Source organism: Rhamphochromis longiceps, linkage group LG4 (genome assembly GCF_057381845.1).
Source record: "Rhamphochromis longiceps isolate RC_006_pf linkage group LG4, R_longiceps_female_GT1.1, whole genome shotgun sequence".
NCBI classification, from domain to species: domain Eukaryota; kingdom Metazoa; phylum Chordata; class Actinopteri; order Cichliformes; family Cichlidae; genus Rhamphochromis; species Rhamphochromis longiceps.
Genome location: NC_140560.1, coordinates 4,005,074 through 4,022,198, shown reverse-complemented (window position 1 = coordinate 4,022,198; position 17,125 = coordinate 4,005,074). Strand labels below are relative to the sequence as shown.

Sequence of the window (17,125 nt, the reverse complement as noted above, 5' to 3'; positions counted from 1 at the left end):
CTTAACTGTTGTGCAACCCTTTATATCGTCTATATTTTCTGTAAATTTTAGCCTTTGTGTACAGATATACTTCAACTATAAGTTAATAACATATAATGAAAAACTTAAAAACACATATTACCAAAAGGTGCTTCTTCAGTAGTCATGGTAAGCAGTGGGACTGATGAGGACGCTGAGTGAATATTAAGTTGGCCAGACTTTTAGAAGTTCCTTCATGTCACTTTAAAAACAAAGAGGTCACTTATCAGTTTATGTAGTTAGTTTTAAATCATGGGCCTGCTGGAAAATTGCAAAAGACATGTGGAATATGCTTTGAGGACACTGCATACTCACAGCCTACTGTCCAGCATGGTGAATTCATTGATCCACTTCTGGAGTTGGAGATAAAGTCTCTCACGTTTATTTCCTGCTTCACCTCTGCAGTCTCAGATATTTTTGCACATGTGGCTACATTTTCCTGGGCGTGTACTATATTTATGTGGTACTGAACAAGAAAACAATCCATGATGCAAAATTAAACCAAAACATAATAAACTCAAAATACTGGGTCCAACAGGCCCAGAACCGTGACAATTAAATGGTAAATGGCCTGTATTTATATAGCGCTTTTCTAGTCCCTAAGGACCCCAAAGCGCTTTACACAACCTGTCATCCACCCATTCACACACACATCCACACACTGGTGATGGCAGCTACAATGTAGCCACAGCCACCCTGGGGCGCACTGACAGAGGCGAGGCTGCCGGACACTGGCGCCACCGGGCCCTCTGACCACCACCAGTAGGCAACGGGTGAAGTGTCTTGCCCAAGGACACAACGACCGAGACTGTCCAAGCCGGGGTTCGAACCGGCAACCTTCCGATTACAAGGCGAACTCCCAACTCTTGAGCCACGATCGCCCCTTACGCCCCTTATTACATCAGGACTTAGTGTAGCACAGATAAGTCAAAAGATGTAGACCAAAAACAAACACCCATTACAGAGGACATAAATGAATTGGCTGGTTTTCAGGAGTCTATCCCACAAATCAAGTCAAAATAACTTTGAAGGCATCAAAGAAGAAAACACAAAAAAAGTCTTTACTCAGGTAATATTCATTCTGTGTGAACGCCGCTCATGCAGCTGTGCTGAATTTGTCTAAATGCACATACAAAAAAAATTGCATGAAGTTCAACAGTGCACTGGAAAAAAATCCTCTTTGCTAAATTAAATCTGATAAGCACAAGTTAGTTCATTGCATTTTTAAAGCGACATTGCTCAATACTCATTCAAAAGATTATTATCATTTTTACATGACACAGCATTTTCTTTTCCAACTTTTATTGAACTTCTGACATTTTAATATGGGTACCACTGGGAATAATCTCAGGGAAGTGTCTCCTCCCCTCTCTCGTCCTGGCTGTATCGTCTCTTTGGCTCAGGATTGTACGCCTGTTTCTTCTTCTTCTGCTTGCCTCGGTTCAACTTGGACTCCTTCTTTTGCCTTATCCCCTCTTCCTGGTACACCATCCATACTCACATCTGTCCAGCCTTCCTGATCCCTCGTCCTTGGATAAATTCAGATTGAACATGTGTTTTATGCTTATATGATTAAATGATTATATGATTTAGTTTTGGATGTTAACCGCAGGTTTCAGCCTATACTACAGCCCAATACAACGTGAAATGATACACATGAACTGATTGTTTCTCTGCCCTTCATGTACATTTATGTAAATGCTATTTTTCATGATTTGTGGAGCTGACTACACTTACCTTTAAGCCATTCTCAGAGTGTGACAGTCAGCTGTCTGTGCTAAAACAAGAAATGCCTGCAGTGCATAGCTTTCACAGTGTATACTTAAAAGATGCTCTTGCAGAGCACTCAGAGTCACTTGCTGTTCACAAAAAGAGAACGCAGTTTGGAGAAAAGCTGTGTTGATAACATCATGGGACATATTTAGAGATCATATCAGTGTTATAGCTACTTGGTCAAAGCCCTAAGCTTTAGCTTCTTTTAATAAACAATATTTATCATGTCCAAGACCAGCGGAGATCCTCCCTGCGATGGGATGGTGGGAGAGGGAGAAGGCCTCAGATATTGTTGACCTGCCTGTTGATTGTGTCATCTGAGCTTTTGTCTATTAACTGCTGACATTTTACTTTCATGAAATCAGCATCCTCAAAGACAACTAGTTTTCATAATGGACTTCGTATGGCACATCAAATCCTACTTCTTCTCTCAACGACTTTCTAAATGGAAGTCGTTACAACACTGATCTAACCCTGAAGCCTTAACATGTCATCAAGATGATGTTTAAAATGTGAACACTTTGCTTTTGCAAAGCACTGGCCACGGAAACAAGTTTTATCGGTTTTGTTTTATTATTGTTTATTATTTAAATCTGTTTAAATCTTCTGTGTGTCTGTGTCCATAATATACCTTTCTCCTGCTTTTTTTTGTTTCACTGTAGTTTGCAAAGATCACAGAGGGCATCATGACGTCACACGGCTGTTTTCTCTGCCTGTTGCTTTTAAGTGTGAGTGTTCTCTTTGCAGTTTTACTCTATTTGCTTTTATATAAGTGCTGTAAAATGTGCTCTTGGTGATCCGAACTTAATAGTTTCAAGAGGAGCGCGAATGTTTTTAGTTTTAATGTTTTGTTGATTACTGTAACTTCTGGTTTTATTAAAAAGCTATGAGACCTAAAGTACTCATTAGTAATTTTTTTGGTAGCCTGTCCTCCTTAAATTTACATCTGCATTAGTTTAGTTTATATAGTGTTATACAAGTTATGTTCATTATATGGTGGTAATTCTGTCCGTCTAATTAAACAACCTTTTGTCTACCAGGTAATCCCGATCGAGCCATCAGAAGCAGGTTGTATGGACCACTTCACAAAAAAAGGATTGGTAAGAAAAAAACATGTTCTTTTCCCTAATTATTATAATTTCTTAATAGGCTGATCTCTAATGCTGGATGACAAGGCTGCTAAGATAAAAGGTAATATGAGGATGATATAAATCAGATTTGGGTTTTGGGATCAGGCTTTTGACAACCTGCAGCCCTCTGGGAGCCTCTAACCCCAGCAGATTTGTGTGTTTGTATATTTAACTCTCTTTGGACATGTTGCAGTTTTAGTTGTGATGATCACTCACTAATAATAAACAAATATATAACTAATGATGTCTTTTGCTTCTTTACCATCTCTCTGTACTTGGAAGGCAAACGCATCAAGTGAGCTGCCAGAGAATATTCCTGTCAAAATAATGAACAAGTCTGAGGTAACTTTGTGAAACATTGTTTAAAAACTAGAAAATGTCCAAATGTATTTAAGTTTATGTTGGAGTGACTTATATTTGGTTAATGATAAATGTGCCCTTCTTTCATTGCAGGACATCATTGTATGTAGTTTAACGGAAGCTGAAGACTGTGATAACAGCAAAACAGAAAATACCTGCTTTCTACGGGACTGTTTTAAGGACGAGAATAACATGGCAAGGAAAAAAATCTCTTCTTCTTCAAGTTTTGTTTGTTTTTTCCTGCTCAGGTTAAACAAGGATTATATCTGATAAACATGTTGTTTGTCCTGCAGGACTATAAACCGCCATGTAACGAGGCGGATGAGAACATCAGTGTCCCTTTCTACCACTTCATGTGCTTGACAAATATAGCCAAGGGTCTACGAGGTATTGCCTCATTTTGATACTTGTCTAACATTCAGCTGTGGTTAGTTTAAAGACTTGCTGCTTGAATGTCTTTGTGAGAAGCAACACTGTGACACCGACTGTTGTAACGAGCTTAGACGTTTTAGAAATTCAGAGAAAGAAAAGGAGCAGGTCTTCCTCAAACCGTAAAATGTGGATCTCCTACAATAAACCTAAAATGAACTTCTGGTTCTTGCTGCTAATGTTTTTCTTCTTTTCACCAAAGATAAAACAAAACCACCTGAAGTCTGTGAAGTGTACAGTAAGTACACACACACACACACACACACACACACACACACACACACACACACACACACACACACACACACACACACACCATGAACAGAGACATTCAAAACATCAAGACTTTGTGTGTGGGTGTGTGTGATGTGTATCCATGCTGCTATTGTGTCTGTCAGTGTGGATGTGTGTACAGGTACTGAGACCTACATCCACATTTCCTCTTGTTTTGTTTCGGTGTGCTGATTTTAAAATTCACAACTTGTTGCTTGTATTTTTCTTTCTTTTTTTCTTTTTTTGTTTAGAAAAAGTCTGTGGGGAAGATTCTGCCACCCCAGGTAGGAAACACATTTTATTTATAGTTTTGTCACAGTTTTACTTTTCTCATTGTTTTTTACTGGAAAGCACTTTGGTCAAAGATGATTTTAAAGTGCTCCAGAAATAAAGTTGGCTTGGACTGGATATTAATGCTGAAACAGTACATGTTTGTGTTTTGCTTCTAGCTGATGTTAGATCTTATAAATCACGCCGACTGCCGCACTACTGCTGTTTCCCATCTTAAAATATACTTCAGCTCTTTTTGTGTAATAACTTTTGCATCTTATTTATTTCCCCACTTTCTTGAATCAGGCTTTCACTCAACATTTTTTTGCTACTTCATGCATTCTCTCTGACTTCCACGTTGTGGACAGACTGCTGCTCTTAGTGCAGCTTTTCAAGTAAATATCACTTTAAAGGTACAGGACAGAAGATATACAGATATACAGAGAGATGTTTTCTCAAAGAAGTCAGGACAATTTACTTTACAAAAACAAAAAACGCCCAAATGACCCTCATATGGCCATAAATGTTAAATTCGACCAAGATTAGTCATTAAAAGCAGAAAAACTAAAACACATCTAAAAGAGGACACACATACACGTACAGTGCTACTGACTGTCAGGTTAAAATTGTTAAATGTTGTCATTGTGTCACTTAAATTTGTAAGACTTAAATTTGTAAGTCTTAGTTCGAACTATATGATTAAAGGCATTCTCTTGTTTCTGACTCCCCCCCCCCCTCCCGACACACACACACAGTTTTTTTAACCTTTTGTGACCATGGGGGGATTTACAATGGGTGTTTGTGTAAACTGTGTGTAACAGAATAAAAGGCTGCTATGGGGTGATGGTTCTTTGAAGTGGTCTGAGACTGAGGGCAGAAGGGCTGCTCTGAGATCCTTCCCTTACTAGCATGTGAAAAACCGGTTGAACTGTTCGTCTTGCTTCCTTACTTCGTTAACGGGAATAAGTTTCAAAACCAGTGGGGCCTGTGGAAGCGCAGACCAGACACTGACATTTTATTGCAAAAGACGAATATTTCACCTTTTTTTCAGTGCTTGACAGCTGCTGTTGTCTTTCTATTCTTTGCCCAAAAATGAGATTAAACGCAGTCAGACTCCATCCATTCAAGAAAAATGTTTAAAGAAACCTCCAAGGGTTTTTTTTTTTCGTAAAAAATATTTTGACTTTAAAGAAGCTTTGAGTTTCACACATGGACAAAATACATATTTGATCATATTTACTAAGTATTATCTGTTCAGATTAACATTTCAATGACAATTCAAGTTTTGTTAGTAAGTTTTTCTTTGTTTTGTGCTAGAGAACACCAAACTGTTGTCAAATAGCTAAATAAGCATTTTGTAACAGAAAGTTCTAGTTTTTTAAGGATCTGGTCTCTTCGAGTGGACAACAGTCATTTGTAAAACAGTGTCATGTTTTAAATGTACTGGTCAGTGTGCAACCCTTCACAGAAGGGTCCTCTCTGTGATCCCTACAGACAGTTACAGTGGGGCAAAAAAGTATTTAGTCAGCCACCGACTGTGCAAGTTCCCCCACCTAAAATGATGACAGAGGTCAGTAATTTGCACCAGAGGTACACTTCAACTGTGAGAGACAGAATGTGAAAAAAAAATCCATGAATCCACATGGTAGGATTTGTAAAGAGTTTATTGGTAAATCAGGGTGGAAAATAAGTATTTGGTCAATAACAAAAATACAACTCAATACTTTGTAACATAACCTTTGTTGGCAATAACAGAGGTCAAACGTTTACTATAGGTCTTTACCAGGTTTGCACACACAGTAGCTGGTATTTTGGCCCATTCCATCATGCAGATCTTCTCGAGAGCAGTGATGTTTTGGGGCTGTCGCCGAGCAACACGGACTTTCAACTCCCGCCACAGATTTTCTATGGGGTTGAGGTCTGGAGACTGGCTAGGCCACTCCAGGACTTTCAAATGCTTCTTACGGAGCCACTCCTTTGTTGCCCGGGCGGTGTGTTTTGGATCATTGTCATGTTGGAAGACCCAGCCTCGTTTCATCTTCAAAGTTCTCACTGATGGAAGGAGGTTTTGGCTCAAAATCTCACGATACATGGCCCCATTCATTCTGTCCTTAACACGGATCAGTCGTCCTGTCCCCTTGGCAGAAAAACAGCCCCATAGCATGATGTTTCCACCCCCATGCTTCACAGTAGGTATGGTGTTCTTGGGATGCAACTCAGTATTCTTCTTCCTCCAAACACGACGAGTTGAGTTTATACCAAAAAGTTCTACTTTGGTTTCATCTGACCACATGACATTCTCCCAATCCTCTGCTGTATCATCCATGTGCTCTCTGGCAAACTTCAGACGGGCCTGGACATGCACTGGCTTCAGCAGCGGAACACGTCTGGCACTGCGGGATTTGATTCCCTGCCGTTGTAGCGTGTTACTGATGGTGACCTTTGTTACTTTGGTCCCAGCTCTCTGCAGGTCATTCACCAGGTCCCCCCGTGTGGTTCTGGGATCTTTGCTCACCGTTCTCATGATCATTCTGACCCCACGGGATGAGATCTTGCGTGGAGCCCCAGATCGAGGGAGATTATCAGTGGTCTTGTATGTCTTCCATTTTCTGATGATTGCTCCCACAGTTGATTTTTTCACACCAAGCTGCTTGCCTATTGTAGATTCACTCTTCCCAGTCTGGTGCAGGTCTACAATACTTTTCCTGGTGTCCTTCGAAAGCTCTTTGGTCTTGGCCATGGCGGAGTTTGGAATCTGACTGTTTGAGGCTGTGGACAGGTGTCTTTTATACAGATGATGAGTTCAAACAGGTGCCATTCATACAGGTAACGAGTGGGGGACAGAAAAGCTTCTTACAGAAGACGTTACAGGTCTGTGAGAGCCAGAGATTTTCCTTGTTTGAGGTGACCAAATACTTATTTTCCACCCTAATTTACGAATAAATTCTTTACAAATCCTACCATGTGGATTCATGGATTTTTTTTCACATTCTGTCTCTCACAGTTGAAGTGTACCTCTGGTGCAAATTACTGACCTCTGTCATTATTTTAAGTGGGGGAACTTGCACAATCGGTGGCTGACTAAATACTTTTTTGCCCCACTGTATAGATGCAAATCCCAGGAGATCAGCAGTTTCTGTAGTACTTACACCAGCCTTTTAAATTACCCTTCTATTCAAACTAAATATAAGTAGTGATATTGAATTTTAAATAATTAATTTGGAAACAGTCTAGAATTTCCCCAAAAATGTAATTTTATGACCGCTAACATAATTAACACATGAAAAAAAAATAGCTACAAACTCTTGTGTTTACTCAATCCACCTCCACCAACAGCACCACCAAAACCTTCACCGACAACACCAACCATTGAAGCAACACCATCAACAGCACCAGCCATTGAAGCAACACCATCAACAGCACCAACCATTGAAGCAACACCATCAACAGCACCAGCCATTGAAGCAACACCATCAACAGCACCAACCATTGAAGCAACACCATCAACACCACTGCCAACAACACCAACCACTAAAGCAACACCACCAACAGGACCAGCCATCGACGCAACATCATCAACAGCACCAGCCATCGAAGCAACACCAACCATTGAAGTAACAACAAAAAACCCAAGCACAGCATCAACAACAAAAACAACAGCACCATCAACGACATCGTCAACAACAAGTACAACAGCAGCATCATTCCTGGTGAATTCACGTAAGTTACGTTAATAGAACTTTATTTGATGTGTCATGGAAAATATATTGTAATAGTTTTAGTTCAAATAAATAACTTAAGTTTAACAATGATTCTGAAAAACTCTCCACATGGACGAGTAGAGAGTCTAATCTGATAGGCCAGCCACCTTTGGAGCAAGCTCATTACCACTGCTTGTATTCGGAGTCTCGATCTTCCAGTCACAATCCAAAGCTCATGACTGTAGGTGAGGGTAGGGACTTAGATTCGCTTTTGTGTTCAAGTCCTGGTCCAGGTTCTGGGTGCAAACTACACAGTGTTCAACAAGACTATTTTCTTTTTAACAGGCCTTGAAAAATAGTCAGTAATCACTGTTGGCCTCTGAGGTTTTATTACAACTATTCATCTGCAGCATGTTTTAAAGCTCCGTTTTTCAAACCTTAATGGCAGCTGAGGATCAGGAATTATATTATATCCAAAACCATGCAGCAGTATATTAATGACTAACCTCGTATTGTGGATAGATTATATCAGGTATTCTCCTGGCTGAAGTTTGGTCGTCTTTCATCCTTTTTCTGTTATGTGATTGTGATCAGGGACCCGATGTTTTGTATTGTTTTTTTCACTTTTATTGGGGGGAGGGGGGGGGGGATTGTTCATCCTCCAGCATTACTGTGATAATGTGTTTATATTATGCTATCCATAGGCTTGCTGGCATATAACGGTGGCTGGCTACAGAGCTAACTTCAGTAACCCTACAAACTTTACTGCTGTTTATTTTACTGTCTTTATATATGTCTGAAGCGACAGCAGAGCTGTACATTTTAATTTTTCAAAAATCCCTCAGTAAGAACCTGGTGTATCATCTTTAGATGGAAACTAACCATCTACCCTAACCCTAACTCCCTGCTAACTTCTAACTCTGTTAAATTTCATATTTCATAAATTTCATAAATCCTGTTTTTAAGGGATGCCTGGATGTTAAGCTTTATTGTTTCATCTAGTAGAGCAGCCACACTGATCATTATATTGAAGATGAAATAATTTAGACAGATTTTAACTCTCAGTGAAGCCCGCAGTATTTGTTTGAGTTTGGCAGCTGAAGAGAAGTTTGGACCTGGAAACATCTAATGATGTGAGATCTTATAGGAGGATATGATGATTAGTCTCCGGAGTGTCGGCCAGTGAGCACAGCGCCCACTAGAGAACTTCAAGCCACCCTCATGAAGTCTGTTCCTGATTTTGTGGTCAGAGACATTCACACCAGTGACCTGCTGGAGGTCATTTTGTAGCTCTGGCAGTGCTCATCTTGTTCTTCCTGGCACAAAGAAGCCGATACCTGCCCTGCTGATGAGTTAAGGATCTTCTCTGTCCCTGTCCAGCTCTTCTAGAGTAAAAACCTATCTCCCGGATTCTCCTCCATGCTCTTGAGATTGTGCTGGGACACAGCAAACCTTCTGACAATAACACGTATCCTGGATGAGATGAACTGCCTGTGCAACCTCTGTATCCATATCGCCTCATGCTACCAGCAGCCAAATGCAAAACTAGTGAACAAACAGTAAGAAAAGATGAGAAGGGAAAAGTGTCCCCCACATGTGAAACCATTATCTCTCATTGCTGCCCTTGTAGTGCACCAGTCGTCAATTTCTTTAACACTAAAGCAGATGAAACTGATCCACATCCCCCCTCTGGTACTTACAGCTGAACAGATCAGTTTAACTAACTTGATGCTGTACTCTGATTTAAAAACCGTTCCTTGCGATTGTACTCATAGTCTTTCCTTTCTCCCATAGGTTCACAGGGAGGAATTTGTAAGTTTTTTGAATATACTTTTGATACTGAAATTAAGAGTTACTTTAATTTGCAGTTGTACTTGTATAGTTTTATCCATCCATCCATCTTCATCCGCTTTGTCCGGGGCCGGGTCGTGGGGGCAGCAGCCTAAGCAAAGAGGCCCAGACCTCCCTCTCCCCAGCCACCTCCTCCAGCTTATCCGGGGGAACACCAAGGCGTTCCCAGGCCAGCCGAGAGATATAATCTCTCCAGCGTGTCCTGGGTCTGCCCCGGGGCCTCCTCCCGGTGGGACATGCCTGGAACACCTCACCCAGGAGGCGCCCAGGGGGCATCCTTGTCAGATGCCCGAACCACCTCAGCTGGCTCCTTTCGATGTGGAGCAGCAGCTGCTCTACTCTGAGCCCCTCCCGGATGGCCAAATTTCTCACCCTATCTCTAAGGGAGAGGCCAGCCACCCTTCGGAGGAAGCTCATTTCTGCCGCTTGTATCCGCGATCTCGTTCTTTCGGTCACTACCCACAGCTCGTGGCCATAGGTGAGGGTAGGGACGTAGATCGACCGGTAAATTGAGAGCTTCGCTTTTACACTCAGCTCCCTCTTCACCACGACGGACCGGTGCAGCGTCCGCATTACTGCAGCTGCAGCCCCAATCCGTCTGTCGATCTCCGGCTCCCTTCTCCCATCACTTGCGAACAAGACCCCGAGATACTTGAACTCCTCCACTTGGGGCAGGAACTCATCCCCGACCCGGAGTGGGCACTCCACCCTTTTCCGGCTGAGAACCATGGCCTCAGATTTGGAGGTGCTGATCCTCATTCCCGCTGCTTCACACTCGGCTGCGAACCGCTCCAGTGCGAGCTGGAGGCCCTCACCCGATGAAGCCAACAGAACCACATCATCTGCAAAAATCAGAGATGAGATTCTGAGGCCACCAAAGCGAAAGCCCTCCGCCACTTGGCTGCGCCTAGAAATCCTGTCCATAAAAATTATGAACAGAACCGGAGACAAAGGGCAGCCCTGGCGGAGCCCATCACCCACCAGGAACGAGTCCGACTTATTGCCAGCAATGCGAACCAAGCTCTTGCAACGGTTGTATAGGGATCGAATGGCCCGTAGCAATGGGCCAGACACCCCATACTCCCGCAACACCTCCCACAGGATACCCGGTCGAATGCCTTCTCCAAGTCCACTTGTATAGTTTTAGTTCATTTTTATTGTTTATTAATATTTTAGTGTTTATTTGGGTTGATACAATTATATATATTAACAAGATTGCACTGGCATTATAATTAACATTCTATAACAAGCTATGTACTGAAAGAAACAAACCGCAATACTCTCGACACACGTTTAGTTTGCAGATGTTCTCATACAGTCTTTCCTGTTTTTTCATAGGTTCAGAAAAAGAAACGGGTAAGCTTGTGTTTTTTGTTTATTTATTTATTCTTTGCTTCAGTAAAATGTATATTGACAAGTTTGTTGTAGTACCGACATTCCAAAAGAGCCCAAGTCCTCATTTTCTTTTTCAGGTTCCAAAAACTGATAAAACAAATACAGAATTCAACATAATTGTTTTAAAACAACCATATAGCATGTACGATATTTATTAAATGTGTGAATCTTACAGATTGGCCACACTATAGAAAACAAGACAAAAATTAATAGTTCATGCACTTTAAAAACTTTATTCATGCATAAATATGTGTTATCAAGGGAGTGTTACTTTGAAAATTAATACATGTTCAACTTCTTCTCAAACAGGAAGTGACATCCAAAAGATTTTAATAGGAGTTCTTATCATGACGAACATCATTGTCCCCATGGCAATTTATCTGTACATGCGTAACCAGATTCAGCAGGTGAGTGGCAGCTCAGATGTGAATGTTGCTTAATGCAGGGATGTAAGGATGTTCAACTACACATTTAATTTAATACAATAAAGCAGGACAGCAAATGCTGATAAAAATAAATAAATGTGTAAAATTCCAGATAAAAGAGGGTAATTCCATAAATTTACCAACATTTCCTGTTTAAAAAAACAAAAAACAAAAAAACCCCACTGAAAAACAAAATGATTGAAGACTTTTGTACTTGTACTTGTAAATCACAATTGTAAATCACAATGTGTAGTTGTGGACTGAGTACTTTGTAAACCAAAATATCTGAAAATTTTATGTTTGTGATAGATGAGAATTTATGAGTTTGTAAAAACTATTTACACAAGTTACAAATTTTTTTGTTGAGGTCTGGCTACAGATACAAAGCAAAAAACTATGTGTAAAACTCTGCTCTCAAGGCTGTGTGTGACTTTCAACTTGCAGTTATGAAGTTTGACCCGGTTCCTTTCAGCAGATCGGTCAATGTCATGTAACAAATTTAACAATCCAATCGGATAACAGATGGGTGGGCTTTACTTAGCCTCAGGCCCTTGAAGGGTAAATGCCCTTTCATGTGCCAGTGTTTTCCTTCATCACCACGAATGAAAACATTTTGTGCGTGTCTGAGTTCGGTAAATTTTTTGAGTCACAGGTTTATGTGTTTATACAGACCCAGAGCCTTTTCAACTGCTCACTTCAGGGGGAGAGCAGTGCTGTGGAAACAACAGACTCCTCACTAGTCGGGACAGTTACAAAGCTTTCTTCATTATGAATGAGCGATACGTGTTTTATTGAACATTTCAACATAATACAACACAAATTCTTGTAGAGGATATAAAGTAAGAGAGGTACATGTTTTGAAACGACAAGGAGCAGGTGCATCTAGTACACGAAGAGCTGCTGCAAAAAAACGACAGCGGCCAGCGCAACAAATGTTGGATCCTTCACTCTTAGTTAGCGATGAGTGCAGAGCATGCCGTATCTGTTGTAAAAGGGCCTTTATGCTGCACCGTGTGACTCACAGCAAAGGTCCCGGGTGAGCCCTGACTTTGTGTTAACGTAATACTAAAGTAATAATGGTATTTCTGACTGGTATAGCACAACTTTATCTTTCCAACAGCTACTGAAAGTTAAGGGACCTAGCTTGTATGAGCCTCATGGGATATTAATATAGAGATCCTCCAGCTTCAAACTGTATCACCCTTCCAGGACCTGAAGCTCAGTAAAGCTGAGTAAGCCAAACTCATCTGATTTCTGATTGTCATGGCAACCACAAATTTAACAATCCAAAGACCAATCGACTTAAACGAATTTGTACTTGCAAGTTGAAAGTCACACGCAAGCGAGGGAACTTGAGAGTTTTACACGTAGATTTTTGATTTGAATCAGTTTCTGTGAGAACATGAGTATGACAGAGTGTTAAACCTTTTATGTAATAGCACAAATTTGTCACATTGATGCGGAAATGAAGGTTGACCATGGCTTCTGTTTCATTTCTGCTTCAGATTCCAAACTTGAGGGAAGAAGTAAGAATGACAGAGATGCAGGTATTTTTGTAGAATGTGGATGCTAACTCACTGTAACTGAAGCACAGAGGATTAGGATACAACTAAACTTGCAGTTATTTGATAGTCTTACTTAGATATTACATTTCATTAATAAGAACAACAGAAGTGATTTATCTGTTTCTTAACATTGGTAGAGAGTCAACTTTGTGTTAAACCCTGGTCTGCGTGTTTTTGCTTTAACAGTATTATTTTCTTCTCTTTTTAGCAAAACACATTTCCCAGGGATGTTGAAGAGGGTCCCATTTTATTAACGGTAATTTTTACTGTACTACTACTTTCATAAACGGTGCCTGTAAAAGACTTAATGTTTCAAACACGTGGTTTCCTTGACTGATGAGACCAGACAAGACCCGAATGGAAACACAGCCTTGACTGATTTGATATTTGTTCCCACTAAGTGTGCTTTTTTTTTTTTTTTTTGTCAGCAGAGGTCCAGCTGTAACTACAAAAATCTATTTTTCCAACAACTGTAGGTAAAAAAACAAAACAAAACAAAACTGTGTCTGCTTATGTGCTCGATACTGGACTTCTCTCAGCTGGGAAGAAACGCACAGATCACTGGGTTAAGTTTCCTTTGTGAGGAGCTGATTAAAAAAACGTTAGACAAAAGTAGCATTTTCTTATTTTTTGTGACTAACAATTTCATGTTGAAAAATAATCTACCTGTTTTATTTTGCATTATTGTGAAATTCAGCAATACACCATTCAGAAATTATCACCAGCTGACTTTTGCAAGTCTTTCTATTGAGTCTGTTCAAATATGGGTTTCTGCAGGAGTCCCCAAATTTCCACAACATCTTTGCCAACGACGTGAAAAAAGATTTAGGCCACATGACACAACACGGATATTTTGTTTGATGCGTGTCTTTTGGACTTCACATTCATTTTAACTGGCTTTTTATTTTTTTGTAACTTGACTCTCACCTCTGTTTCTATTGTAACTGGTCTTTAAGTGATGACATGATGAATCCTGCTAATGGGCCCAAACTACTCTGCATTTAATAAGGCTGTTGATCAGAGATGATCACAAGCTGACTTTTACTATTATTTTTTACTAGTGTCTGTTTAAATATCTTTCTTTTACATATTTTCAACTAGCAAGCACGCAGACATTTTTTTAAATGTCCCAAATTACAGATCCAGGTTTATTTTGATGGCAAGAAAGGCCACTGAAAATGTCAGTATGTAGTATGTAAAGTATGTGTGATATTTAAAGCTAAAATTCTACAGAATTTGACACGAATGACTCTACCAGTTTGGTCAAGGAGAGGGTTCAGATATCCAGCCATAAGACCGTTCTTGGCTATGAAAAGCACTTGGTTGATGTGGCTAAAGGACATTTACATTAATATTAATGAGGGTGGCTGATCTATATATTGGAGCACGCATGTATAATTCTGACACAGTGCGGATTAGAGAAAGTCCAAAATAAATTCAAACTTGTGCACCAAATACTTGTTTTCATAAAGTTATAAAAGATGTACGCTTTTATAACAGTCCAAAGAAATCACGGTGTGAAAAAGACTTTCAACGCAGTCATTTAGTTTGAAGCATGTCTTTTGGACTTTTTATTTTAAATGTACTTTCACTTACTGACTACCTCTATCTCTATTGTATTGTCTGATACATGGAGGTCTAAGCAAGAAAACTACTCAGGTTTTGGGAAAAGATCACAGTTCAAATACACAGCCCAGGATGCTCCATTTGAAAGCTTACCCAAAGATATGGACTACTCAGTCAGATCTTTGGGACTGATAAGAGCTGACTACAGTCACTCTGCCACAGAAACCTCCATTAAAAATTATCAGCCATGCGTTTCGCCAGTCAAGCACACACTTGACTAAGTGCTTTTCTCTTTCTCTTTGTCATACAGACGCCCGAGAGTTCCATCATCATAAATTCACCTGAAAACACCATAATTTAAAGCCCTTGCCCAAATAGAACACACCATTAGAAGTTCTGAGCTGCTGAGAATCTGGATAAATCTGGATACGAGGATCTGCCTTACACAGATCTGGACTTACACAGTCCAGGTGAAGTAAAGGTGGTCTGTGAAGGCCTCTGCGCCCAAAGGTGGATAAGCTTCCAATGTGAAGAAGAGTGGGACCAAACAAGCCGCAGCATGCCTGTTCATGTAACTGCTCTGCAGTCGCACATCAAGATTGTTTTCTGTCCGCCTCATGCAAAATGTTTTACTGCTGTGCTGGTTTTAAGTGACCAAAGTCTTACCAGAAGAAGTGCACTGCAGAAAATCTGTTTTAACACGAACAATAACGAGTTGGTTTTTTGTCATATTTAGAATAATTTTAAACACAAAGACACAGATTATGCATGTAGTCAGTAAACATATATATGTGTGTGTCTCTGTGTGTTCAAGTGTTCCACTGTGCAGACTACTATATTTAGTGCGACTGCAAAAGAAAAAAGTTACGTTTTTATGGCTAATGGACTAATTGCCTCTGTTCATGTGTGCATATTTGGGGAAAGGTTTGGTGGCTTTTTTTCTATTCCTTGTATGTATTAAGTATGTTGTGATAAAGCTTCAGCTGAAAAGCTAAAAGTGCCTAAAAAAAATTAAATATTATTATTTTTTTATTGCACAATGCACATTAAGCGAAGCCACCATAAAAAATTGAACTTTTACCTTTTTCTAAGCCAGCTGTGCTAGTTTTACCCCTAAAATGTGATCTTATCTGTTAACAGTTGTTCTAGATAAGTTCTCACTGTACAGTCCTCATACATCCATCGAATGTGTTTGTGTTTCATGGAAGTATAAATAGAAAATTACCTACCGCAATGCTTTTATTATTTTCATAAATCACTGCAAAAACAAAGAGATGTGAAAAAAGCGGTCTTCTCTGCACGTTTTCATTTTCATACTGTCACGTTATTTCACTCTTATATATGGTAAATGGTCTGTATTTGTATAGCGCTTTACTTGGTCCACTCTTGTGTATGTGTAATTATCCCACATATCTGTCCCTCACATATGGAAGACTGTAGACATTGTTCTGTGTTTTCAGTTTTTGGCTTTTGATGCATTTGTGGAATATATTTTAGTTTTTGTTTATGTAAAAATTTTTATTTTTATATATTTTTTAAGCCAACCACTTTATTTATTGTGTTTGTAATAGAGACTGAGTAGGAGTTTTTTTGTTTTGTTTTTGAATGTGTAGATGTGAGTTTAGACAAGCATCTATGATTCCCATACATACTCCTTGGTGTGGAACAAAAATGTCCAGACTGAAAAGAGAAAAATGTAAGCAGATAATAGAACGGACCCGGTGAACATATCTGAGCACAGGAGCCAGACTTGTAAAGTGTATAAAAAGCTATATTTAAAACCAAGTAATAAATAAGAAATGAATAAAAAAGAAAAATCAAACAAAAACATTTCTTTAATTGAAACAGTCACATTAAGGATTCATCTATACCAGGGGTCCCCAAACCCCGTCCACAAGGGCCGGTGTCCCTGCAGGTTTTAATAATAATAATAATAATAATGGATTGGATTTATATAGTGCTTTTCAAGGCACCCAAAGCGCTTTACAATGCCACTATTCATTCACTCTCACATTCACACACTGGTGGAGGCAGCTACGGTTGTAGCCACAGCTGCCCTGGGGCAGACTGACAGAAGCGAGGCTGCCATATCGCGCCATCGGCCCCTCTGGCCAACACCAGTAGGTGGCAGGTGAAGGACACAACGACCAGGACAGAGAGCCCGGGGATCGAACTGGCGACCTTCCGGTTACAGATGCGCTTCCCAAACCCCTGAGTTTTAGATCTCACCCTGGGTCAACACACCTGAATCACGTGATTAGTTCATTACCAGGCCTCTGGAGAACTTCAGGACATGTTGGCTGTATCCCAATTCAGGGTCTGCAGCCTTAAAGTACGCAGCCTTGACGGTCCACACGGGCCGCGTACTC

At 40.2% G+C, this 17,125-nt stretch overlaps 1 protein-coding gene across 1 annotated transcript in view; it reads left to right on the top strand.

Annotated features, from left to right (window-relative positions):
* The window catches only part of LOC146670841 (uncharacterized), a 41,696-nt gene extending 25,160 nt beyond the window's left edge, over nt 1–16,536 (top strand). The window contains exons 2-14 of the mRNA XM_085402940.1: nt 2,454–2,519; nt 2,832–2,891; nt 3,204–3,263; nt 3,375–3,476; nt 3,575–3,668; nt 3,913–3,948; nt 4,235–4,267; nt 7,590–7,973; nt 11,144–11,161; nt 11,510–11,607; nt 13,131–13,172; nt 13,399–13,446; nt 15,067–16,536. Of these exons, the coding sequence (XP_085259066.1) occupies nt 2,478–2,519; nt 2,832–2,891; nt 3,204–3,263; nt 3,375–3,476; nt 3,575–3,668; nt 3,913–3,948; nt 4,235–4,267; nt 7,590–7,973; nt 11,144–11,161; nt 11,510–11,607; nt 13,131–13,172; nt 13,399–13,446; nt 15,067–15,117 (1,068 nt within the window). The 5' untranslated portion in view covers nt 2,454–2,477 and the 3' untranslated portion in view covers nt 15,118–16,536. The remainder of the gene's footprint in view (nt 1–2,453; nt 2,520–2,831; nt 2,892–3,203; nt 3,264–3,374; nt 3,477–3,574; nt 3,669–3,912; nt 3,949–4,234; nt 4,268–7,589; nt 7,974–11,143; nt 11,162–11,509; nt 11,608–13,130; nt 13,173–13,398; nt 13,447–15,066) is intronic.
* The last annotated feature ends 589 nt before the right edge of the window (nt 16,537–17,125 follow it).